Here is a 26,212-nt window from a genome sequence, read left to right as displayed (position 1 = left end):
AGAAGTGAGATTGACAGAAGCTGCAGCTCCTTGAGCCACCCACTCAGGACAGGGAAACACCGGGACAACAGCACCGACACCGCGGGGACAGGCCCAGACCGCGGGATAGCCAGGGACCGGGCCAAGCCCAGGCCGGACGCTCGTCACCTCGTTGACGTGCATGTGAAGCTGAGCTCAGCGCCAGGAGGGCAAACCCTGGCAGGTGAGGCTGTCGGTCCTGTTGCCACAGGATATTACAGGGTTGGATTTCATCTTTAATTGTAATAATCCTGACATTGGATGCAGCGCCTGGTCAGGGCGGTCAGACGGTCAATACGCTTCACAGGCTATACCGCAAAGTGGAGTGACTGCCTGTTTTCTGCAGCGAAACGTGACAGCCAATTGCGCACCGCGGTGTCCCGCAAACCGCCCCGAAAAAGCAAAGTTGAAATAAAATCGCCAGCCGGCTCCGTGCTTTTTTTTTTAGTCGCTTTTGACGGGTGAGCGGGCAGGACCTGCCGTGCGCTCCCACGGCAGACCTCTGCGACCCTGAGCAGGGCAGAGTCTGTCGGTGAGACCATCCCCTCGAGCAGGTGTCAACACACCCAAGGGAGAAGGGGTGGGAAGGACCAAAACTGATCGGAACAACTGTAGCTTTCACGTCGGATGAATTTCACCAAACTCTACGCAGAGATAATGGGAATCAGTGAAGAGAGGACGAAGGGTTTTGCCTGCAAAATTACATTGGTGCAATACTGCTCACGCCAGGAGGTCTTGGCACCCGAGCTGGGGGTGGTAGCTAAGAAGTGATGGGCGGGAGGGTGGGGGGGAAAGACGATCAAGGGACGTTCAAGGAGGCAAGTCTTGAGATGGACATTTAATAAGGTGAGGATGGGGGTAAGTCAGAGGGAGGGACTCCAGGATAGAATTCCAGAGAGCAGGGGCAGAGGCTGAAAGCACTCTTGCTGATGGTGGGACAACAACAACTTGCCCCTAGTGCCCCTCACGCAGAGTAGCGTCCCAGATAGGATAATAATGATAGGATAATAATGATATTATATTAGATAGGATGGGGAATATGAAGACTTCCCCAATTCCCTACAAAATATAGTCACTCCACTTTGCAGTATATCCTGCAAAGTGAGAGGTGCTATATCAAAGTTAAGGATTATGATAGCATTTAAGCGTGCAATATATAATTATCCTTATATTTGATGGAAGGGTTTTGAAGACAGGAAAACAAAGTGAAAGGCTTTCTCCCAAAACTTGTAGTCGAAGCTTTGGTTTGGGGTACACTGTAACTGCGGGAAATTTGCAGAGGATATCCAACAGTGTGTGTTTGTGTGGTTTTCAACAGGTTGGTGATGGCTGATGTGTTTGTGTGCTGTTCAGCAGGATGGTGATGGCTGATGACTGGGAGTCCCTTCGCCCCCAGGAGCCGTTACCTGGCCAATGCTGTGGCAGCGGCTGCAAACCGTGTGTCTTTGATATTTACGCCCGGCAGCTGGAGCGATGGGAGCATGCAAAGGCATGTGATGATCGTGAGCAACTCACTGGCGAGAGTGAGGTGAGCGTGCGTATTGGAGTGAGCGGATGAGGGAAGCCACTGAGACGCTACCCTGCCGAGAGGATGCTATTTAAATAACTATTGTTGAGTCAAGAACATGTTGTTTTGTGTTTGACGCCAGGCAGAGTCTGACCCAGTGCAGGTGATCGGAGCCGAGCGATGGAGCAGCTTCCAGGTGGTGAGGGTGGAACAGCAAACAGTGGATACTTCACTGTACAGGTTACAGCTACCCATAGGCCGCCGCCTGGGGCTGAGTGTGGGGCAGCACATTGTACTGAGGTCAGTTTTTGGAGCTGAATGTGGGGAAGCACATTGTACTGTGGTCAATGCAGAGCTAGCACTTGAGGTGCTAAGACAGTGAATATTTAACCCATACCTGTCAGACCTGTCTCTGATTTTCTGGCAGGGGAACGGTGAACGATCTGGAGATTCAGAGAGCCTACACCCCAGTCAGCCCACTCCATGCTGAAGGTTACTTTGAAGTTCTCATAAAGGTAGGAAGCTGTGACTCTCTCCCCCAATCCCTCCGCCATGCCCTCTCCTTCGCCTCATTTAGATCACGACTGAAGACCTTCCTCTTCGAGACAGTGCTTACGGTCACCTCCTCCCTCCCCCCGGCTCGGAGTCAGGCTCCGCCAGTGTTAAGAGTGCCAAGATGCTGCCCTGTATGAAATGCGCTGTGCAAATGCAAGATGATGATGTTGTTGTTGACTGAGTGCTCGCTGCGGCAGATTCTGTTAAATCATAATCACCTTTTGTCCTTCAGCTGTACGAGGAGGGGCTGATGTCGCAGTATGTGAGGACCTGGAAGGAAGGGACGACTGTGCAATGGCGCGGCCCATTCGGTGGATTTCCCTACAAACCAAATCAGGTCCGTTCTCCTGCTTGTGTTCAGATCATAATGAGGAGCAATTACTTGCTTCCTGCTGTGCCTGACTGTCAGGGTCAAATAGGCAGCTGCCAGCCTGGCTCAGTCATACAAACCTCACCACTGGGGCAGAAGGTTGTGGGCTCAAGCTCTATTGGGGAACTTTAAAGTCCCAGTGACTGACAATGCAGTGCAGTAGTGGGGAGCGCTGCATTGTCAGAGCGTAGGGTTACGGACCATGCTTTGAATGTGATGTTAAACCTAAGTCCCATCTGTTTATTGTTGTGGTCATTAAAGATCTTTTAGAAAAAAGGAGGAATCCACCTTGTTTACTTACTTCTGAAGCGTTTTAGGTGCAGGTCAGGAAGGAGCTGAGTGGAAGGATTCCTTGATCCCAGTGACTGGTCTGCCCTTCCAGGTTCTGCCAAAGGACTGGACTGTCATCAGCACTGCGCTGGAATACTGCAGAGCCGCTTAGCTCAGGAACTGGACGAGAGACTGTCACAGAGGGTAGACTCAAATGTGACGTTACTAACAGCTCAACTCCAAGCAAGCCCCGCTTTTCTCCCCACTTAGAGTCCCGTGGAGTCTTTTAGCAAGTGAGAAGACCTGGGTACGATTCCCGGGCAGGGCGAAATGTTGGGCGTGTTTCAATACTCCACACACCTCAGTTTACCTAGCAGTAAATAGGAACCTGGTTGTTAATTGATTGGTGGATCACTTTTCTGAGGATAATAATCCCTTCCAGAAAAGAATAATAATTTAGCTGCCGCGTTTCGCCCACCAAACATACATTCAATTCACTTTACAGTATTTTCTGTGAAGCACTTTGAGACGTCTAAAAGACATGATAAGGCGCCATATCAAATGCAAGGATTATTAGTATTACTTTAAGAAGATGGTAACAATTGCCTATGAAGTGGTTTGGGACTTTTTGAAGTTGTGCTATAAGAAGGACAGGATTATTGTTTGCTTGTTGCCTTGGGGGCTGATAGATGCTCTGTGTTTTGTTCCCTGAAGTACGAGCAGCTGCTGCTCCTGGCCTCAGGCACTGGGGTGACACCAATGTTGCCCCTGCTTCAGTCCATCGTGGACAATGAGGAGGATGAGACCTTTGTGGATGTGGTGTGCTGCTGCCGCACATTCCCCGAGGTTTACCTGAAGCCGCGCCTGCAGGAGCTGGCGGCCTACTGGAACATAAGGACACAGTTTGTCTTGAGCGAGGTGAGCTATCAGTGTGAGGCTCAGAAAAGGCCCTAAAGACAACCTTGTATCTGAGCAGCTTGTAAGTGTCCAGCACCTTGCACACAAGATGAACCACTTTACAAGATCCACTTCATACCATAACCATCCTCACCAGGCTCCACACACTAGAACCATCCTCACCAGACCCCAGTCCGCTCCTGCCTCTGGAGTCAGTCGAAAAGTTCTCCTGACTTGCAACAGTTACTTATAAGCAAAGAGACTAATCTGGTGGAGCTCAATGCTTCTTGTTCAGCTTAAAAGCATCTCTGATGTTTACACTGATATATTTTAAACTTGTGCTTAGGAGATGGCGCCTGAGACTGTGCCCTGGAGTTACCGGGAGAAGGTTCAGTGTGGCCGGCTGGACATAGAAACCATCAGCAGGTGTGTAACTGGCTGCCGACGGGAACCCTTCATGGTCATCTGCGGTTCTGTAATGTTCTGCAAAGATGTCATCAACTACCTTCAACGCCTCGGCTTTTCGGAGGACCGTTACTTCATGTTTTAGGTAATTCCAGCCTCACAGCTACAGAGTGAGTGCAAACTCATCTGTAACAGCGCTGCCCCAACACAAAGGCTCTGTGGTTGACGGGCGCCCACCATCCCCAGTCTGGCTGCTGTGCTGACCGGGGATGAAGGAAATGCCTTGTGGCAGACGGGCCAAGGTGCAAGTTGAAGCCTCGTATCTTTTTGCCAAGACCCCAACACAGCCAAGGGGTTCAGGGGCAGCATAAATTGTATGTGTGTGTATGTGTGGTGGGGGCTGTGTGTGTGTGGGGGGCTATGTGTGTGGCGGGGCTGTCCACAGATGGAGTTATTTCATTGCAATACCTGCAAATGCAACGTTAGCAGATTACAATGCTATGCAATACACAGTCTATGTTTATACGGCACCTTTCATGTTGGGAGGACATCTCAAAGCTCTTCAGGTTAATGGCCAGGCATCCAGGTTGGGAGCTGAAGATAGGGTGGGGCAGGAAGATGGCCAAAAGTGTGGCCTTGGGTTACTGCCTGCTGTCTCTGGGATAGTCAGTGGCTTTGGAGACTTTACTGATTTCCCTCATCTGGGCAGAAAAAAGAATATCCTCGGACCGTGTACACAGTAACCTTTAGCGCTCAGGACGCTACTCCGCGTGAACGGCGCTACATGAATGTAAGTAGTTGTTGCAACCTGGAAGGCATGGCTGATCTCGTGAGGCTGATATTCACGACCGATCTCAGTCATTTCTGAATATAGGACACACACAAGTGCTGGTTGCCAGGGTGTGGTCATTAGATTCAGTTACAGGATCGATCAATTACTGGATCAGTGGAGAGACTGCACCGCACGTGGGTGCTTTTCTCTCTGTCTCCCCTCAGGATAATGTCTCAGCATTTCCACAGAAACATTTCCTGAGTACAATAAATCATTAGTGTAAACGGGGGATATTATTAGCTGTTTCTCCGAGGCCGGTCTTTGCTCAGTCTCTCGTCGCTCTTAGGTTTAGTCAGCAAAATAAACACCTGAGGGGAGTAAAGGATTTACGTGGGGTGTGTGCCGACAAGGGGCTGAAGACATCTATGTTGCTCCTCACATGCAATTGTGTAAACTCTTCACTGCACCATCCTCTTCAGCTGTGCCCCAGCTCACATCTCTCCCATCACGCCATTATTGACACTTTCAGTTTTTCTGAGTGTATTAATTGTTCAGACATCATGCCATCATAATAATAATCCTTGCATTTGAGACAGCACCTTATCACATTGTTGAGACGTCTCCATGCGCTTCACAGAATAAATTGTAAAGTGAATCGACTGTGTATTTTGCTGATGGAATTGTTGATGTGTATAATAGCGAGCTCTGAGCCAGATCTGGGATAAATTTCAAACCACTAAAAGGCTTTTTTGCTCTGATGTTCCTGAAATCGACCTCGAATTGTGTCTCTGGAGGTTCTCATAGCTATTTTTGGCAGCTTTTGTAAATCTCATCATAAATTAAACAAAAATAAATAAAGCATTGAGTTGAAAAGTTACTTCTGAGTCTAAGCGTGGACAGAGTGGCTGGTGTGTACATGTATTCAGGTGTGTTCAGGATCTCACAACACTGTTGGAAAAGAGAAGGATCGTCCTGATGAACAATCCTTCAGGATTAATCTATCATTCACTTCACAGCTGTTTGTGGAACCTTGCCATACACAAAGTGTTTGGCTTTGAACGCACCTGACAGCAGGTATCTCTGGAGCGCTTCCGGACGTTTCAATGTGATAAGTTGCTGTATCAGAAGTCAGGGTTACTATTGTGATAAAGGCTTCCCTCTGCAAGCATCTCAAAGCCTTTCAGCTTCTCTACCCGTTGGTTTAACTTGACAAACAACCATGAGACTGGGGGAATCAACAATACTGAATTCTTCGTGAAGTAATGAATTAACCTCGCCAGCGCTACATTCACACGGTAATGTTTGGGATTTGAGCAAAGGAAATATTTAAGTCCATGTTGCAGCCGTAGATTACAAGAAAGACACTGGATCCACCCATTAAAATTTATTGAAGGAAGCAAGCGCCAGATCAAGTTCCTAATTCAAACCTGCGCTGAATAATTGATGTCACGATTAATTCGACAGTGAGCGCAGTGTGCTCTGCTTCCTATCTTCCTGCTAAAATAACGTCAAATCTTCTTTTCCTGCCTGGGTTTTCCCAGTCATTAACACATAACAGAGCGATGCAAACTTGTGCAGGGTGCGCTGCTTTGAGAGCGCTTTTGCTGTGGACTGTCTGTAAAGCATTGGCCAGACCAGGTAAGAGGCTTTTATCTAATGCTGCGTCCACTGCAATGAATAGAACTTTTCCTTCCTCGTGTTTGCTGAATGTTTCGCCTTTTAATGCTGAATTAAAAATCCTGCGTTGATGTTGTTAACACAACCTTCATTCAGCACAGGATTAGCAGAAATACCAAGTGTTCTCTGTGGCAGTCTCCCCGCGTGGTGAGTGAGCAGCTCATTGTGCTGAGGAAATGCCTGCTCTCTGTATGAAGGTGGCTAGATGTAGAGAGTATTATTAGCAAATGCTCAATTTATCAGCAAACAAAGAGATTCAGGGTTATTAGATTTAGAGATACGTTATGTCAGAGGAAGCTGGAGAGAAATCAAATGGGTAGCTGGTAGCTATTTCTGCCTGACATTATTGCTGTGTTTGCACATTGTTCCATTAGAGAAATAGCTACAGGCTGACTCAGCCATGTAGAAATGAATTGGCTGCCACAAAATACATGGTCATCCTTACTTGACACGATATACTGTCAAGCACTTTGAGACATTATCCCCACATGAAACGCAAGCGCGAACACCTGGGTTCGATTCCCGGGCAGGTTGAAATGTTAGGCAAGTTTCCTAGCAGTAAATAGGAACCCACTTGTTAGTTGATTGACAGATTGCTTTTCTGGGCGTAATAATCGTTTTAATAAAAATAATAATTTGGTCACTCAATCCACAATTGTTTGCGGGACACTGCTGTACGCAATTCGCTGCCAGGTTTCGTCCGCAAAATATACAGTCAATTCACTTTACAATATATTCTGTGAAACGCTTTAAGATGTCTCGAAGATGTGACAAGGCGCTGCATCAAATGCAAGGATTATTATTATTAAAGGCGCCACATGAAATGTAAGGATTTATAATTGTTGGAGGTACCACACTCGATAGCGATTACCTCAGAAAGTGCTTTGAATTATTTTAGGATTACAGGTACTGTATCAAATGCCAGATTTATTATAAAATGTCTGAATTGAGGTTTTGAATTGTTTACACTAGGGGTTAAATGTGGTGGCATCCTGTCTGCGGCAGATGGTAATTTCTCCAGCCCTAACTTTCCGGGATATTACCCCTACGACATCGAATGTACCTGGCTGATTGTGGTGACAGAAGGCTCCTCCATCCTCCTCACCTTCCAGCACTTTGACCTGGAGTTTCACGATCGATGTGAATATGATTATATCCAGATCTATAACGGAGAGGCCGAGGACCGAGGGAACCTCTTGGGCACGTTCTGTGGGGATGTTTCCCCACCTTACTTCACCTCGTCCTGGCACGTCATGTCCATCATCTTCCACTCGGATTCACACGTGGCAAGTCGAGGCTTCTTGGCCAGATATTCCAAAGGTTTTGCTCCACGCGCTCTCTTCCTTCAGATTATTAGTTTAGAATCATAGAGGTTTATAGTTCAGGAAGCAGCCATTTAGCCCATCATGTCTGTGTCGGCTTTCAGAAAGCTCTGTGTAGTCTCCACTGCTTGTCCTCCCATTCCCTTTTTTTTCTTTTTCACACAATAGTCAAGAATTAATAATCAATAATAAGTTAATCCATGACTGTTTGTGGGACACTGCTGTGCACAATTGGCTGCCGCATTTCACCCACAAAATATAGTCAATTCACTTTACAGTGTATCCTTTGAAGTGCTTTGAGACGTATCGAAGACATGATCAGGCACTATATCAAATGTATCGATTCTTATTTTTAAATCTAATTGCCTTTTAAAACCTATTAAGGATTCTACTTCATCCAGTTGTGTTTGATCAGGCATTCCGTGCCCTAATAACCATCTGTAAATAGTTTCTCCTTACCTATCCTTTGTCTTTGGTGATCAGGTTAAACTGCTGTCCTCCAGCTGCTCACTGACCAGTGGAAATAGTTCCTCTCATTTACATTATCAAACCCCAACTTATCAACTATGGATAGCTGTCAGGTCTCATGACTTTCATTTAGTGAAAACGGACCCAGTTTCTCTCACAATTGAGCCTCTCATCCCCAGTATAAGTTTAGTCTCATCTTTGTACCTTCTCTATGACTTGCTGAGTTTAGGCTTATGGACTGCGTTATATTACATTCAGGATTATGGCCAGCTGATGTGGGGCTGGGGAGTGAAGAGACCCAGATTAAATCTGCTGAGCTCCTGATTCCAGGATTCCTGGGAGTCTCCCTGAAACAGTTTCGAGTCTTGGGAAGTACTGCCATCCTATCTGTGTGCTCTGTATCTTTGTAACAGATGCCCCGGTGTATGGTGCATGTGAGTCACCAACAGGCTACTTGCTTGGCATCGTGCCCCGCCAATGTCAAACGCTCTGGGACGCTACCCTGCGTGAGGGGGATTGAATTCTATGTTTTCCCACCGACCTGTCCTTCCCGATAGTCACACATGGTCCTGTACAGTCCTTTACTCCTCACAAATGAACACAAACTCCAGGGTGCGCGTGTCTGTGAGAATCATGAGGTGGTTGTGTTTTGCAGATGTGTGTGGGGGAGTGCTGACAGGTCTCTCCGGGCTTCTCTCCAGTCCTCAATACCCTGATAATTACCCCAACAATGCTGAGTGTCGCTGGGTCATGCAAGTCTCGAACAGCACCGTGGTCAGCCTCGTCTTCTACGACTTCCAGCTGGAGAAAAGTGAGGACTGTAGCTTCGACTACGTGTCTCTGTTTGACGGCCCCAGCGTGAGTCACAGACACTTGGGCCATTTCTGTGGTGGTACCAAACCCCCCGATATCGTTTCCAGCACCAACCAGCTGCTGCTCGTCTTTAAGTCAGACTTTAACATCGGTGGCCGGGGCTTCAAAGCATCTTATTTTTCAGGTGAGGCAAATAAAACAAATAGTTTTTTGAAATAGTGTCATAAAAGCCTGTTCCACATTGATCGTGAATTCACTGAGGACAGTACCAGCTGTGTGCAGTTTGGAGGCGATATTACAGAATTGGACACCCTCCTGACATGAAAGTTGCTATATTTGTTGAGTCCTGTAACTTTGTGGTTAGAGCACTCACCTCACAAGCGAGAGGACCTGGGTTCGATTCCCGGGCAGGGCAAAACATTGGGCAGGTTTCCTTACTTCACACGCATCTGTTTACTTAGCAATAAGTAGGTACCCAGTTGTTAGTTGATTGGCGGATCGCTTTTCTAGGGTAATAATCCTTTAAGAAATAATAATAATTTGGTCACTGAATCCATGACTGTTTGTGAGACACAATTGTGAGCTATTGACGCTGCGTTTCACCCACAAACTGTACAGTAAATTTACTTTACAGTATATTCTGTAACGCGTTTTGAGATGTCTCGAAGATGTGATAAGGAGCCATATCAAATGCAAGGATTATTATTATTATAATGTTGCTGGTCTGTATGGTTTGTCTAGGTGAATGTCAGCAAGTCTTCACGGCCATTACTGGGAACTTCTCGAGTCCTCGCTACCCAAACATTTACCCCAATAACATCAACTGCCACTGGACAGTGCAGCAGCCCCCTGGCTACAGGGTTAAGGTTCAATTCCTGCACTTCGAGCTGGAGGCTCGGGACAGCCTGAGTGACGCCTGTGACTATGACTTTGTGGCAATCTTCGACGGAGACACGCTGCTGGGGAAGTGGTGTGGGCAGGACCAGCCACCTTCACTGCTGTCCAGTGGAAACAGACTCTTGTTTGTATTATCTGCTGACAGGAAGTCGGCTTCTCGTGGCTTCCACGTCTCGTACGCCGGGGGTAAGCAGAACACTTAATGTCCTATCTTTTACAGCTTTAAGCCGTTTGTAAACATGTCGCATGGATGATACCAGGGATTAGGACAAACTCTAGTTATGAAGTGAGACTAGAGAAACTGGGGCAGAATAGAGAAAATTGAGAATAAACCTGATGTTTATATTATTATTATTATTATGGGGTTCAAAATAATGGGTTTTGGTAAAGTTACCTTCCTGGTAACCTGATTTCCTCTATGGTATCTGCCCTGAACTTCATGTAAACCCTGAACCTGTGTCCACTGTTTTGCCTTGGTTTATCTGAAAGTTTTGCTTTGATATCCTGTTTACAATGCTGATTACCTCTGCGAGGTAGCTCTGAAGCCTGGAGTAATTTGCTTTTACACCACATGCTGTTGCTACTGCCAGCATCTTAATTTAAAATGACAAATCATGGTTATATTCCTGATAAGAGTGCCTGATTATGTCCAAACATTTCAAAGTGCTTCACACATTCTTGTAAAGAGTAATGATTGTATTTGTGTGCGAACTCAGTAGCCAGTTAGTGTATAGCAATGTCCCACGACAATCACGAGCGATCAATGTGGACACATCGAATTTAGTGATGTTCTATAGCAAAATATGAAAGACAAAAGTGATAATTGAGGTCATTTATTTTCAGTTATTCCTGTGAACATCAGCTGCACAAGAACCCACTTCCAGATCCAGGTTCCTGTCCACGCTCTGCCCACGCTTACTCGCAGTGACGTGTATTTGGGAAGGCCGAGCTGCATGGCGCAGCTGCTGGGCTCACTCTACAGGATTGGCTCCAGGTTTGACGCCTGTGGTACAGAGTCCCAGGTAACCAGACCTGCACACATTACTAAATTCAGGCAGACAACAAGCCCCATAAAACTGTGTACACTGTCGTCACTCTGCTGTGTTAAGACTATACAAAGAGTGTGACATGTACTTCATTATAGATGGTAAAGTGCCTAAGGGAATAGACACGAAGGGTAACAATCTGCAAATATCAGGGAATAGGCAGTTTTATAAAAACCCATGTGGGGGAAGAGTTAAGTTAGCCTAGTGATACTTACATGAGGTAAGGGGAATACAGCTGCACAATACAATTTACATTTCTATACTGCCTTTCACATCAAGGATATCTCAACTCACTTGACACTAAATAGAGGGATGTAGGAGGGTGGAATATAAATAGGGCATGGATTGGTTGGGATGGTTAGTTTTTATGCCATATCATTCCATGTAATTATATGTGTTTCAGTTTCCTTTTAACACTGACAGAATGAACTTCACTGTGCAGTGGCTACGGGTCCCACATAAAATATGATTAGGGCCATTTGTAACCCAGTTTCCCATTGAGTTTGAGGCTACAGGACATGAATGAGTTCCTTTTCGGTACAAATTGTTACCAAAATGGCATTGTTGTTCAGAAAGGCCACAGGATATCTGCCATGGTTAAGTGAGCACATCTCACTGATGTGTGAGTGAGCTCCACTTCTGAGGTTTCAACTGCCACATTATTGGGGCACAAAGAAGGCAACTATCCATCTTACTGAGGAATGTTCAATAGGGAAGTGTAGCAGCTTTGCTCAGCATCTAACCTGTGCTTATACACTTATGTGGTGGTTTCACTGCAAATCTATACTGTTGGAATATGGATCACGTGGCCTTTGGCTGGTCAGATGGTCAGTAGGTAGATGAATATTCTGCAATTACACTTAAGTCTCTTTGTGAGATCTGGGAGTACTGTATTCATACAGAACTTTTTCTGTGTATTGATATAGCACTTTTTCTGTGTATTGATGAGCCTAATGGAGTTTCTTACGAAAATGTCCACAGTGTGAGAGTATTTGTGTATATAACTGGCTCCCTGTTGTTGTCTTTGCAGAGGAGGAGAAACACCACGGTCCTTGTGAACATTCTGTATATAAACTTTCCTGCCGGGGAGCAGAAAGTCACCCAGGAGTACGAGGTTCAATGTGAGCTGAAAAGGAAGGAAGCTTCTTATAACATCATCCCAGATTCGGAGCTGTACCGGCTGCAGCAGCTGGCTGTCAGCGCATTGGATCCAAACCCCGGCACCTCTCAGGTACCAGCCAGGCCCGAGGTCTCCAGGGTGCCGGATACCAGCGATGTGGTCTTCATTAGTATTTGTGCCTTGGCTGGAATCCTGATGCTGATCGCCATCGTAGGCCTTGTCCTTCTCTAACCGACCCTCAGGCCACAGCGCGAGCTTCCATTGATGTTTGAGTGTCAACCAATCAAGTGAAACAGCTGTAAGGTCATTCTGAAAAGCAGACGGTGACTATTTCTCACCAGTTTCTCTGAATGACTGGTCTGTGTGCTGTTTTCTCTCTACTTAGCTCATGACTTCTTACTGAGAAATATTTCATCAATTTTATCCATGTCTTGAATACTGTTCTCGTAAGCTCTTAAGGCACCTTCCTGTCATACAGATACAAGACAATACACAGCTGCTCGTTCAATAGGTGATCTTCCCTCACCTCAGGCCTCTTCTCTCTTATTTGGAACTTCTCATTGCTCCTCCAAATGTTCCTTAACCCTCACAATTTCCACATGCTTTCTCCCCCCCCACATTGCATTGTATTCAAACCTCAATTTCCTCTCAAACTCACTCTTTCCAGGCTACAAAATTGTGGGAACTCCTCTCTCCACAAATACAGGCTTTTAAACCAACCAGTAGTTCTTGACTAATCTTGTCTTTGAAATCCTCTAAAGCCCAGTGAGGTAGGTATATTTGTAGACTGAAGCCTTAACTTATTTGAATATCAAATTAGGCTGTGTGATTAATGGTCTATCATTTAGCCTGAGTTATGAAATCATTCCTGGATTTCTATCATGAAACATGATCAGTGTTACAAATTGAAAGTAATGATTTTGCTATGTTTGACATAACTCAGCATTAACACAACTACATGTATTGGGGTCAGTTAGGATACAGGGCTGCTTGGAGGAACAGTAACTACATGGCAGATGACAGGACAGGAGGTCTTCTCATGTGTTGTACATTGCTAGGGTTCTACCTGTCGCAGTGTCACTCACACAATGCAGAAAATGTCTGTTCTCACTTTAATATTTTTACTTTTATATATAAAATACAGTCAATTCACTTTACAGTGTATTCTGTGAAGCGCTTCAAAGTCGTGATAAGGCGTTATATCAAATGCAAGTATTATTACTTTTGAAAATCCAGAATCAATTTGTACATAATAACCGGACAAGTTGTTTTAAATTGTAAACTTAATTTGCAACTGGTCCATCTTGCAAAGTGTTATCTCAATCTCTAAACAAAACAGAGCATCTGAGAGAAAGAAAACCAGTGAGTGTTTACAATACAAAATACAATACAAAATTATGTTTGTCTTATGCTGTCTTTCACGTCAGGAGGAGGTCCCAACCTCTGTGCTTTATACAACAGAAGTGGGAAATGTGTTCAAGTTCAAAGCAGAGTCACTAGTTGTTGTAGAATGAGCAATGATCAAAACTTAGTTTTAAAAAAAGTCAACCGTCAAGTTATATAAAACAGCCGTCAGCTTAACACATCAACCTGCAGCACCATCTGATGGATATTCAATGAACTTCAATCAGCATCCACCTGAGACCGCACAAGTCCCCAGATGTCACAGCTCAGGCTCCAGGCAGCGTGATGTGAAGAATGATTACAAACATAAATAGATTCCTGTTCACAGAATATTAGAATTCTTGGTCATGACGCTTTCTCACTTCTCTGTTGTGAATGCATCAGTGACGGGTCCCCTTTCTTCCAGAAGTTTCTGTTGCACTGAAATCGTTGTAACTTTTGTACCCAATTGCAATCAGTACTGACGTACTGTTGTAACCATCAGCACATTTATAAAAATTTATAAACATCTAGCTTCATTACAATCCTTTCAGGAATTAAAAAAAAGGAGCTGAGCTGTTGTCCCTGTAAACCTTCACATTCTGTGAATAACACCTCACTTCTTGTGGCTTTTGACGAGTTCTCTTACTGGGTGTCTGCCGCTGATAACTTGCTCTCGTATTTCAGGCTTGTGCTTCAGAGTGAAAACAAGAGCTCGCACTGTACGGCGGTACGAGAGGCTGATTAGACGGGAAGCCTGATGGAAAACCTCTCGCTCAATGCTGTCAACCAGAGGGTGGTCATTCTTTTTTAAAAGAAAATAGATTGACAATTACACCAGTGGGCTTCAGCTCTTTGAATGCCAAATACAACATATCGCAGGGATTTAACGTTAAAAATATAACAGAAACTTATTATTTAATTGCTTTGAATGCAGTAAAAAATATTACATTTGCACTTAATCCAACTGTCTCTCCTTCAAATAGAACTGTAGCTTCAGGAAAAAAAAACTTCCAATTTATAGCACTTTTATGAGTTTGTTTCTGCAGGAAAACATGACGACCATCTGCATAGAGTAAGACCTCAAGCACTGCCATGGATATATCTGGAGGCCAGGACATTGGGAGAAACTCCTCACCCTTTTGTAATAAGTAATGCAGGATCTTAGCATCCACCTGAACAGGCAGACAGAAGCTTAGCTTAGTGTCTCATCCAAAAGACATCCAACAAAGCAGTGCTCCCACCAATACTGTGCTGGTCACCCTAGACAGTGAGCTCAAGTCCCTTTCGTAGGGCTTGAACCTACAACCTTCTGACTCGGAGGCAAGTGATACAAGCTGTGGCAGACTGACCCAGCCGATAGCTGAAGGAGTTTTATAACATGGTCTTATACTCTTCTGTAAGATGGTGCTTCAGGAAAGGATAATATCATGTTGTAAAATGCTGAATTACACTTATTTTTACCTCTAATTCCATGGCTTCAGTTAAGAGTTTCCGAGCATTCCTGCGAAGAAGTTCACTTGTAGTGTCACTTCGTACCTCTATGGATTCTTTGTTTGCATTCTCTTCGAGGAAAGTTTTCCACATGGTGTAAACATCCAATGCCAGACTGGCTACTTCTGGGTCTGAATTTTTACGCATCTTATTCACAGTGTGCCCTGAGGATGAACACACAGACACAGACCATAGTAAACACAACCCAAATCAACTCTGCTGCTGTATTTGTTGCTGACTGCTACCAAAATAGGAGCAGTTCACGAGTTGCTTTCATGTCATCAAGCACCATTCAGACCATTACCTATCTTGGTTGAGATCAGCACTTCACGGGAGGGAATTTTTTTCTTTAATTCCAACAACGCTTCCAGCAACACTTCCTTTGTTTGTCCAGGCAGTTCCAACATAGATTTGAATCTCTTAATGTCTTCAATCACCACAACTCTCTATCAGGGAAAATCAGACCATTAGTATTGAGCACTAAATGCTGTACTTTAGGACGTGACATCAACAGGAAGGCTGCTGACTGTACACAGAACACCCAATATTAGATAGCAGCAAAACAGCAGGAATTTTCTCTACTGGGCCAGAATGTGGCATCAATGTGATAGCAGATCTATATGGATATTTAGGGGGAACTAACTTCTTTGGAGGGTAGTGAGAATGTGGAACTCGCTGCTGGTGAGATGACATTGAGGAGAAAACTCGGGATAAAGCAATTTGAGTCCTAAATATTAATTGTATTGTGTATAAACAGTAAAGAAAGAGAAATGGAGATGATGAGGGTTCGGGGGGAGGAGGTGGGGCTGGTGTGGGCTATGTCAGTGGTACGCAGTCCGTCATTGTGTGAGCGTGGGTTGGTGAGCCAGCGTTACCCGGGTAAAAAAAAATAATAATTTGGTCGTTCAATCAACGACTGTGTGCGGGACGCTGTGGTGCGCAATTGGCCGCTACGCTTCACCCACAGAATATACAGTCAATCCACTTTGCAGTGTATCCTGTGAAGCGTTTCGAGACGTCTCGAAGAGAAGGGAAGGCGGTGTATCAAACGCAAGGATTATTATGAAGAATGATAATAATTATATTATCATTGTCATCATTAAGTCACTGCCAGGGGACGGGCAGTGGCAAAGCCCCCGAGTGCAGTCGGGCTGCTGCCAGTGCAGGTGGACCGGTATCTCCCGGTAACGCTCTCTCTCTCACGAGCGGCTCCTCCTGGTGTCCCCGACCACAGCGGCCTCACCTTCAGCGACTCGAGCGTTGCCTGGCGGTAGGCCTTGGCTCGCTGCGGGGCCTGGGCCTGGGCCGGGGGCTGAGCCGGAGGCTGCGGCCTCTTCACCAGGAACCGCCGCATAGCGCCCACCGGCCCAGGCGGCACCGACTGACGAACGGGCGGCGCGGCCGCTCTGCATTATGGGCAGTGGCGGCGCCCGCCCCCTGAAAGCGTGAACTACAACTCCCGGCATTCTCAGCAACGGTTTCTGGGTGGGAGGCTCACGTGACGGCGGGTTTTGAGGGGACGCATGCGCACGAAGGTGATAGATGACAACAAACAAGCTGAAGATGGCGGCGAGGGCGGGAGGCAGCAGCGGCAGAGTCGGGCTCGGGCCCGCGGCTTTGATTCTCTGCTCGGTTTTGGCCGCCGCGGGGGCAGCTTCCGATGCTTTCGACGCGGTTCTGGGCGACACGTCTTCCTGTCAGAAAGCCTGCGGCCTGACTTACAGCCTGCACACCTACCCCAAGGTGGGTGCGGGCCGCCATCCGGCCCGGGGAGGCCGGGGCGGTGGCGGAGGGAAGACCGAGCTGTCTGTCTGTCTGTCTGTCGCTCGCTCGCTCGCTGAGCGCCGGCAGGGGCTTAGCAAGAGGTGGCGGCGGCCCGGGGTCTGGCGGCCTTGCTCCCGGAGCTCCCTGGAACAAGGCTTACGGTTTGAATACAAACAGTCGGGGTGACGGACGCGGCCGTACACCCACCGAATGTCCTCCCCCACACACACACCCCCCCACACCCCCCGCCCCCACACACACACACACACACACACCCCGGTCCGTCACCGCGACTCGGGCTTCTCGTGTAAATCGCTGAAGTTCTGTTGCCTGCGCTGCGCCTCCCTCCGCCCCTGTGCTGTCAGGCGCTGTCAGGCGCTCTCATGCGGTTGGGACAAACTGTTGCGGTTGTTGGCCTTTGAACCAGCAGTAAAGCGGGATCCGGCTGCCGTCCTGTGAAGCTTACAGCTGCTTACAATAATAAGGCAATCATTTGAAACAGCGCCTTATCACATCTTCGAGACGTTTCAAAGCGCTTCGCAGCGTATGTTGTGCGTGAGACGCGGCAGCCAATTGTGCACAATGATGTTCCACAAACAGTTGTGCATTGAGTGCCCACATTTTTTTTAGAGAGCAGGAGCTGTGTGGTTTGAAGAAATGTTAGTATAATGTTTGTGTGGCTTCATGACATCCAGACCCACAGTATAATGACAGTTTCTCGCCTTGAGAGTGACTCAAAAGTCACTGTGATTTGAATAATGTGTGAAATTGTAGTTTGGTTTAAATGCTCTGCTTTTTATGACTTAGCTTTAATATTCCCTCCTACCCCCCAACCCCCACAACCACACCAGGCAACAACAGTTGTGTATTTTTGACTGAATGAGGAGTTTTGTGATGTCATTTTCTCTGCTGTGGAAGTCAGTTGTTTCCAGGGTTAGATGTTGCGTATCTTTGAACTGACACACGTGCCATATCTACCCTATATTTAAGTTCAATCACAAACGTACGAAATTTCATGTGATGAAAGTCTGTGCGATGGTGGCAATAAGATTTGAAGTGTTAGGTCGGGTTCAGTGTTCACTATTTAGTGACTGAAAAGCTTGTTTAAATAAACTTTATACTGTTTGGTGACATCACTGTCAGTGTGATGTCAGCTTGTCCACAGCTGACAATGAGCTGAGCCACTAATTGCTACTCTTAAATTTAGGTAACAGTGTGGTAGCCAGAAATGCTGTCAGTTTAGTTCAGTATAACCCCAGGAGAGAGGATGGGATTCCTGCTGACAGTCTAGGTTCCCAGCCTCTGATGCGGTCACACTGTGTTGTCGACCTGGTGCTCGGAGTCAGGTACAGTGTGTAACCATCTGGGTATTTTAAGCGTTCTGAGACACCATCCAGCATCAAGGGCGCTATATAAATGCAAGTTGTCATTGTCGGACTTTACTTCTCCATTCAACTAAAGTTTCTTCAGGCCAGGAGTTTGAGTGGTATTTTGTTTGCGCCAGAATGACAATTTCTGTCCATACAGAAACTCCATACCTCAATCAGACTTTACTAACTCAGTGTACACTGAGAATGATATATCTTTCTTCACATCATTGAGAATTGCAAAACCTACCGAGTCCTAAACTGTCACCTCCATTTGATTCCTGAGGCTTGCTACCACCAACAAGATGCGCAGTATGGGGTGGATATTTATTCCAAGGTATGAGCTTAGTGTAAAGTCCAGGAAACCAGGAAAAATGTCCTCTTTTCGAATTGTGCTTCATTCATAGAAAACAATTTATCCCAAAACATCATAAAAGCAGGTGCTGGGACTAATCAAATCTGTTTTTTTTTAAAAAGTGAAATAAACACAAAATTATTGCAAACTGTCAGCCATTCCTGCTTAGAAACCGCAGACACTGGGACAAGGAGCTCTTATTCACACAGAGCCACTGAAGAGATGACAGGAGGGTAGCTTAGATTAGATCCAATAAAGCAACATGCATGTCTATCTACAAGGAACTAGCCAACTGATAGCAAAACAGAAAGGAGCATTTAGTGAGCACTTCAAACCCTTTAGAGATGTAACACTATCAGATGTGTCTGCAGAATGTATCCTTGATGTAACTTCCAGGCTCATAAACTCGGGAACAGATGATCCCTAGATTTGACACCTGGAGGGTTGCGGTTTCTGCACTACTTGTAGTGAGATAATGTGCGTTCACAAGTTGCTTTTACTGAAGAACAATCCAGTGTTGGCTTTGGGATGGAAGTTGTAAGCTGTGCTATGTGGTTGCAGGAAGAGGAGCTGTACGCTTGCCAGAGAGGCTGCCGGCTTTTCTCCATCTGTCAGTTTGTGGACGACGGCGGTGATCTGAACAGGACCAGGAAGGAATGTGAATCTGGTAAGATCTGTGTCTGTCTCCTGTGTTCTTTTGGGTGTTGTGGCTACATCCCGCTCCCACCACAGACACAAACGCACATACACATAATTGGTAGCAACACTGAAGAGTGCTGACAGAATATTAGACAAGAATCTAGATCAACCAGAATCCTAAGGTATTTAATCTGTGTCAGAATTGTTTACTGGCAAGTTTCCAGTGAGACTTTACAGATGGATGGTACGGCTCTTGCAGGCGGGGTTGGAGCAGTGGATGTGGAGTGAGTGAGTAGGACTGTGTGGCACTGACTATGGTACAAAGCAGCATTGTGTATTTGACTGGCCCAATCGAAGTTCTGAATGTAAGCAGTGCAATCCCCCTGTAGCATTGGGTGTGACTAGTTGTTGATGGTAGATACCTGTGGCCGCACATCAGGAAGGGGCAGTTGTTTGATGGCTTGTTTGAAGGCTCGCAGATGATGTGTTTGGTTGTGAGTTAGTTATTCTTTGCTTTCCATGTTTGCCTCTCCTCTGCTGGCTGACTCTCTCTGAGCTACACCTCCCACTATGGAGCTCACTGTGCAGACTGGCAGCTCAGTGTACAGGCTGGCAGGTCGCTGTGCAACAGCAACAATTTGCATTTATATAGTGCCCTTCATACCGGATGGCATCTCGGAGCGCTTAATAGTGACGGAGCAAGATGCCAAGCCAGAGGATGGGGGAGGCGACTTGAAAATGCGGAGGAGGTAAGGTGAAGGGATTGAGGTAGAGTTCCACAGCTTCGGGGCGTAGTGGCTGAAAGCAAGGCTATGGATAGTGGGGTGGAGGGTCCGAGGGACAACACCAATGCTTATACATAATATATATTATAAGAAATCTATATAGTTATATAATATGTATAATATATTATATATATATATAATGGCGGAGGAAGCCGGAGCCAGTTGAGCTGAGGCAGCGGGTAGTAATGAAGGGAGAGAGCAGGTTGGAGTGATGGGGGGTACCAGGGCTAAAAGGGATTTAAATAAATACAAGAGTGAGGATCTTGAAGTCGAGCCAATGGAGTTTGACAAGGACAACAATAACAACAAAATGACATTTGGTGATGGAGATACGCAGTTTAGTGCGGGTGAGAATGCGGGCAGCAGAGTTTTGAATTAATTGAATTTCATGAATCGTGGAGCAGCGGAGATCAGTGAGGAGGACATTTGAGTAATCGACAGCCTGGTAGGTCACTGTGCAGACCGCAGTGGTGTCTGTCCATCCACAACAGTCACTCAGGTGATGTGAGAGCCAGAACTTGTTTTAGCAGCATTGAGTGAGGAACAGAATGCAGTTTTTCCTCTCTCTCTCTCTCTCTCTCTCTCTCTCACACACTCAGGTGATGCGGTATCAGAGGTGCACATGCCTACTTATCTCCCCTGATTAATAAAGCACATTACAAAACCACTGTGTGACAAAACTCTCTCCCCATGTGTAGCTGCACAGTAATTGAAGCCAGTGGGGGATTATAAACTGCTTTGACACTGATTATCTTTTCTCTTCAGTGTGAATTGTTTACTGTGTGCCGGTTTGCTCGCTGTTTTCAATCTCTTTCCTTGCAGCATGTGCTGAAGCGTACTCCCAGCAGGATGAGCAGTTTGCCTGTAACTTCGGCTGTGACAACCAACTGCCCTTTGCTGAGCAGCAACAGAAGCTTGTAAGTGAAGATTTAGATGTCTCTAAACAGCCTTCGGGTTGAAGCCTTCAAAGCATTCCACAGCCTTGCTCCTTGCTATTCAAATGTAATTTTGTTGTGGTTCCTAGCTCAGTGACCTGCTAACTCCATACCAACCTGTCCGCTCCCTCCGCTCAGCAGGATCCGACCTGTTCCATGTTCCCCACCCGGCCGGCCCTACCATCAGCAATCGGGCCTTCAGCATCCTACCCACACCCTCCCTGCCCTCCACCCCTCCTGATCCCAACCCCCTCCTCAAGACGTGAAAGGCGCTGTGTAAATGTCATTTAATAATATTAATCTTGCATTTGATACAGCGCTTTTCACGTCTTCTAGACATCTCAAAGCACTTCACAGAATATGCTGCAAAGTGAATTGACCGTACATTTGTGGGCGAAACGCAGCAGCCAATTGCACACAGCAGTGTCCCACAAACAGTCGTGGATTGAAAATGACCAATTATTATTATTTTTTGGAGGGATTGTCATTAGGCGTGTGGAGTAAGGAAACTTACCCAATTCCCTACCTGGAATTGAGCCCGGGTGTCTCACTTGCAAGGCGAGTGCTCTAACCACAGAGCGACAGGACTCCACGATTTGTTGTTGTTGTTGAAGGGCTTTATGTGTGAATAGTCCTGGAGTTTCAGGATCGAATGGGGTGATGGTTACAGCACAGGAGGCGTTCAGTTTTACACCTTAACAGTCAAAGGCTGCTGCTGAAGTGTGTCCAAAGATCCCAATCTGGTGCTAAGGCAGAGGTTTTGGCCTCCTTTCCATTGCCTGAGACACGCTTCGGTTAGCAGCCTGGCAGTGTGTGTGCGAGCGAGCAGCACTGCCATGTCTCTGAACCCACACGCTCATGTGGATTTAAGACAGCCTGACTTAGGAGGTGGGGGGCAGGCAGCGAAGAGAAGGAATGAGATTGGAGACAAAGCAAAGATAAGAACAGGGAAATAAAGTTGGGTGTGACCTGGTTTCGGAATCTAACCCTTCATGGCTTTCAACTAATATTGAACCATGCATAGTTTATTTAACCATTGAATATTTTCCTCTTGTCATGTTCCCCTCTCTTCCCTACCCCTACCTCTCTCCCCTCTCCCCCACAGCTCTTGTCCATGGTCCCAAAAATCCACTTTCTGTACCCTGTCAGTCTGATGTCGGCTTTCTGCAGCGACTTAATGAACTCCGCTCAGAGCTTCTTCACCTCGTGGACCTTCTATCTCCAGACAGACGATGGCAAAGTCCTGGTGTTCCAGGTGAGGTGCTTGCGGGATGCGGGCGTTGTGTCCCTGGGGCTATTAGTGGCGCACTGTGTTCAGGGGCCGGGTTTGTGGGTTGAGTCTCACTCAGGAGCCTCGGTTCTCCTAACCACACTCGCTGCCACACCCTTCTCTAGTATGTGTGTGTATTTATTTAGAGTGGCTGTCTGGGGAGGACAGGGTGGGACCTGGCTCTGCTTCCGCTGGGCTGGGGCACAGAGTTCTCTGTGGGAGGTTTCCCTCATCACTTCTCACCTTGTGTGTTTCTGTGCAACTAACAGACCCTGTCCTTTCCCACCCAGTCAGAGCCCGACATCCAGTTCATGGTTCCTCAGTTTGAGCTGCAAGCAGACAGTGGGAAGGAAATCTCCCAGGCATTATCAGGTGAGTAATAATAATACTTGCATTTGATATAGCACCTTATCACGTCTTCGAGACATCTCAAAACACTTCATAGAATAATTGCTTGCGAGTGGTCTAATTAAATTACAAGACTCGATGAGGAATGCTGTACCCTGATTTGTCTCAGTGTGTGGAGACTTGCCAGTCACAAGGGAGATTAGGTTGAAGACCCTTCAACCATTTGTCTCTTTATGAACATTGACAAAGGTAATTGCTCTACCCTCCCCAAACACCTCGCCTTGTTCGCAATCCATTTTATCTGGTCACCTGATGGAGCCTCAGTTACAAAGCCAACCCTTACATTTGATATTTGATATCTGCCCTTTCACGTCAGCAGGACGTCTTGAAGTGCGTCATGTGATATACTGTAAAATGTAGTGACTGTGTTGTAGATAACACAGTAGTTCCTGCAGCAGCTGAACGTGGCGAGCGTCCTCGTTGCTCGCTGCTCTGTACACCTGCTTCTCTGTGCCCTCCCCACCTCTCATTAAACATAGCCTCGTAAAGGAGCAGTGAGATACACCACCAGCCGTGCGAGGCTAATGGCAATGTCCCTGAGCTCGGTAGTGTGACAGCTACACCCAACACTCCCTCTAACTCTCTCTCTCTCTCTCCAGTTGCAGACCACATAGCCAAGGCTATTTATGACGACACACAGAAAGCTTTCAGGCATGAGCATGAAGACGGCTCTTACAGTGACTTGGCACTGGAACAGGAAAGTCAGAGCATCTTGGAGTGTTTGTCCAGGTAAATGTCCTGTTCTCCCTGACCCATTGCAGCCAGAAGTAGTTGTGAGCAGGGATTGTATCTGTCTCCACTGTTTACCCTCGGTGCCGCTGAGTGACAACATGTTTGAGTGTGTGGTATCGGGGGTGGAGGGGTGGGGGAGCGAGGATTGACGAGGAGAGGGAGCTTAGAAACAGAAAGAGGCCATTCAGCCCCTTGAGCCTGTTCTGCCATGCTATAAGATCATGGCTGATCTGTACCTTAACTCCAATTACCGGCCTTTGCTCCATATTCCTTGATACCCTGATCTGACAAACAGCTATATGGTTATAGTGGCTGGTGTAAAGAGTTATGGTTAGTTACGGTGGCTGGTGTAAGGAGTTATGGCTAGTTACGGTAGCTGGTGTAAGGAGCTGCGATGGCTGTTTCAGGAACGCCGGGATTCCACGCTGGATCCTGACCACCATGCTGGTGCTCTCGGTGCTGGTGCTGCTCTGGATCTGCTGTGCTACCGCTGCCACCGCTGTGGAGCAGCATGTCCCGGCTGAGGTGAGCTAACTGCCATGACCATCACCACAAACCTCAACCGCCCCGCCTCCCGTCGCCACAGACCCCGCCTCCCGTCGCCGCAGACCCCGTCGCCGCAGACCCTGCCCCCCACCTCCTATCAGTGCAAACAACAACTTGCACTTGCGCAGTGGCCGTCAGGCTATGCGGCTTCTTGGAGCCTGACTCTGAGCCAGGCAGAGGGGAAGTTGCACAAACGACATCCTCACAACTGTACATTCGGCCCCGGCATTGCCTGTCTGCCCTGTGCTGAACCCCCTCGCAGCTCTGAGCTCCTCTCCTTGCTGTAACTGGGCATCCACACATTATTGCTAACCACTAGCTGTTGTTTCATATCCTGTTTCCAGCACTTATTCAGTCATCAGCTGTATTGGTATCAGACTTGTTATATTAAATTGTTTAATAGTTTGATCATTGACACTGTTGTGTTGCAGAAGCTGAGTATCTACGGGGATCTGGAGTTTATGAACGACCTGAAACTTGCTCCCTACCCAGCATCGTCTCTAATTGTCATCAAATCCTCAGACGAGGCCGGGCCATTACCCCCCAAAGTCAGCCTGAGCCACTCGCCTGTGTAAAGGCTCCTCACCTCGGAACTTGATGCATTTTTGAACTTAACTAATAGTTTTGCCAAATATCCGGGTGAGGTAAAGTTTCAAACCTGCAAGAATCCTGTGGTTTATTTTTGTTGTGTGCAGGGTATAAATAGGGGAATGGAAATAATTTTTAAGTTGAACTTCTAGATGTGTCTTGTTTGTCGCTCGTCTGGGCTGGAAAGGAAGCTGGCTGTCTGGCTCTCCCTCTCCCTGAGCAGCACATTCTCCACATCATCATTAACTGGAGACAGTTGGCTATACCAGTTGCTCTCGCTCTTCCTTTTTGTGAACCCCGTGACGTGAGACACATTTATCTCCCACCGCCACAGTAGATTTGAGAAGAAGTACTTTTTTTTTCCCCCAGTTTATTTCCTGGCTTTTATTGACCAGTGTCCGTCAGCGCTGTGGTGGGTGTTTCTGACATGTCCTGTGTGCTGTCTCACTGGGGGACACGTAGGTATGTGTGCGTGCGCACCAATCCTCTGTGTAACCACGTTAACTGCAGCTCATCACTAAAAGCAGAGCCCAATGTGGCTGTTGGTTTAAACAATGTCCTGATCCTTTTATTAATGCCTCTCTCTCTCTAGCTCCTGTTTTTCGGCAGGTCTCTCCTCTCATTAAAGAGTTTATTTCAGTGCTACGACAATGTACAGTACTGTCACCCTCAGTACAGTCGCCCTCTCCCGCCTGCTGCTTGTGTCCGGTGTTGTTCTCGATCTTAGTATAAGATTTCTGATGTGGGTTTGGTTTGTGGACCAAGAGGGTGTTTTTTTTTTCTCGCTGAAGGAATAAAATAAATGTGGGTTTGATCACCTTTTATCAAATGTTGTGAAATGTGTTTATTCTATATTAGGAACATAGAACAGGAACAGAAGCCTGTTTCATTAATGGGTCACCTGGTCCTTGGCCAAGTACGAACAAGTTGTTCTTGTGTATCTCAGTTGATGGGGAGTGGAATTTGCTGTTAATCTCAATTTGTCCATTGCTGATGAACCCACTGGCCTTGACCTAGTTTTGGTTTCTGGATGGCTTTCATTAAGTCAGTTTTCAGGGTTAAAGTGGAGTCCTGTAGCATTGTGGTTAGTGTGCTCGCCTCGCAAGCAAGAGGACCCAGAACTTTGAAGCGCTTTGAGACATCTCGACGACATGATAAGGCGCTGCGTCAAATGTAAGAATTATTATTATGGCTGTTCACTCGTCTCTCAGACATGTTAGCCTCCTCTTCACCCCCTACCTGATACACTCCTGTAAAACTCTCTCCCCGCCGCCTGGCTCCTGCCATCTTGCACATCTACAATAATAATAATTATTAACTAACCTATTTACCTCATATAAATTCTTCACCAAAGCTGTATTTGTGGTGATCCAGTTTGCTCTCTGTCACTACAAGCACACAGCAAAATTAATTTGCTCTCAACAACAACTTTCAGTTATATAGCAAAGCCAGCACTCCGGGGCTGAGCGAAGATTGATCACAAGATAGTTTTTTTCAGATGAAGTCCCTTCAGCCTATTTAATCTCATCGATGCTCACTGTCGGGCTGGTGTCAGCCCTGCCAAGCTGCCCACAGTAAGTGAAGGTGGCCACTGCTGGCTTTGGTTTAGCACCAAGCGCCTGCTCTCCCTCGGTACAGTGGGAGAGTACAGTAAAGCAGCACCGATGTTGCTTTGGGAAAACCCGATGGGTGAGTGAGGGAGAGAGGGAGAAAAGTTGGTCCAACAAAGTAATTCTAGAAATAACACAATAGCACAGATTGGAAAGAGAAGGGAGATTCTGCTCACACCATGTCAATGCTGTAGATATA

The 26,212-nt window shown here is 46.6% G+C and overlaps 4 protein-coding genes across 8 annotated transcripts; 3 read left to right on the top strand and 1 right to left on the bottom strand.

Moving 5' to 3' along the window:
- Positions 1 to 20: 20 nt before the first annotated feature.
- LOC103188839 (NADH-cytochrome b5 reductase-like) lies at positions 21 to 8,929 on the top strand. 5 transcript variants are annotated; one of them, XM_007908977.2, is made up of 8 exons: positions 21 to 202; positions 1,337 to 1,546; positions 1,668 to 1,825; positions 1,953 to 2,040; positions 2,313 to 2,417; positions 3,435 to 3,638; positions 3,964 to 4,167; positions 8,917 to 8,929. In XM_007908977.2, the coding sequence occupies exons 2-7, from the start codon at positions 1,376 to 1,378 to the stop codon at positions 4,165 to 4,167; spliced, it is 930 nt and encodes a 309-aa protein (XP_007907168.1). In that variant the 5' UTR covers positions 21 to 202; positions 1,337 to 1,375; the 3' UTR covers positions 8,917 to 8,929. The 5 variants fall into 5 exon arrangements, with proteins under 5 accessions (XP_007907168.1, XP_007907167.1, XP_007907166.1 ...); XM_007908976.1 differs by lacking the exon at positions 8,917 to 8,929 and adding an exon at positions 7,444 to 7,505; XM_007908975.1 differs by lacking the exon at positions 8,917 to 8,929 and adding an exon at positions 6,336 to 6,374.
- Positions 4,103 to 14,049, top strand: cdcp2 (CUB domain containing protein 2). The gene is made up of 7 exons (XM_007908979.2): positions 4,103 to 4,167; positions 6,336 to 6,432; positions 7,444 to 7,791; positions 8,917 to 9,258; positions 9,816 to 10,157; positions 10,815 to 10,993; positions 12,048 to 14,049. The coding sequence occupies exons 2-7, from the start codon at positions 6,357 to 6,359 to the stop codon at positions 12,366 to 12,368; spliced, it is 1,608 nt and encodes a 535-aa protein (XP_007907170.1). The 5' UTR covers positions 4,103 to 4,167; positions 6,336 to 6,356; the 3' UTR covers positions 12,369 to 14,049.
- Positions 13,686 to 16,402, bottom strand: tceanc2 (transcription elongation factor A (SII) N-terminal and central domain containing 2). Its single transcript, XM_007908980.2, has 4 exons — positions 16,258 to 16,402; positions 15,319 to 15,460; positions 14,985 to 15,178; positions 13,686 to 14,325 (listed from the first exon to the last, which is right to left on the bottom strand). Exons 1-4 carry the CDS (start codon positions 16,366 to 16,368, stop codon positions 14,137 to 14,139), a joined length of 636 nt encoding a protein of 211 aa, XP_007907171.1. The 5' UTR covers positions 16,369 to 16,402; the 3' UTR covers positions 13,686 to 14,136.
- Positions 16,403 to 16,552: 150 nt separating this feature from the next.
- tmem59 (transmembrane protein 59) lies at positions 16,553 to 25,226 on the top strand. The gene is given in 8 exon segments (NM_001292465.1): positions 16,553 to 16,757; positions 19,062 to 19,167; positions 20,747 to 20,841; positions 21,965 to 22,114; positions 22,420 to 22,501; positions 23,137 to 23,266; positions 23,677 to 23,794; positions 24,247 to 25,226. Coding segments are annotated over 8 exon segments (1,026 nt in total). The 5' UTR covers positions 16,553 to 16,556; the 3' UTR covers positions 24,391 to 25,226.
- Positions 25,227 to 26,212: the final 986 nt, after the last annotated feature.

This window comes from Callorhinchus milii, unplaced genomic scaffold, assembly GCF_018977255.1.
Source record: "Callorhinchus milii isolate IMCB2004 unplaced genomic scaffold, IMCB_Cmil_1.0 Scaffold5, whole genome shotgun sequence".
In the NCBI taxonomy this organism is placed as follows: Eukaryota; Metazoa; Chordata; class Chondrichthyes; order Chimaeriformes; family Callorhinchidae; genus Callorhinchus; species Callorhinchus milii.
This window is presented reverse-complemented; position numbering and strand designations above follow the sequence as displayed.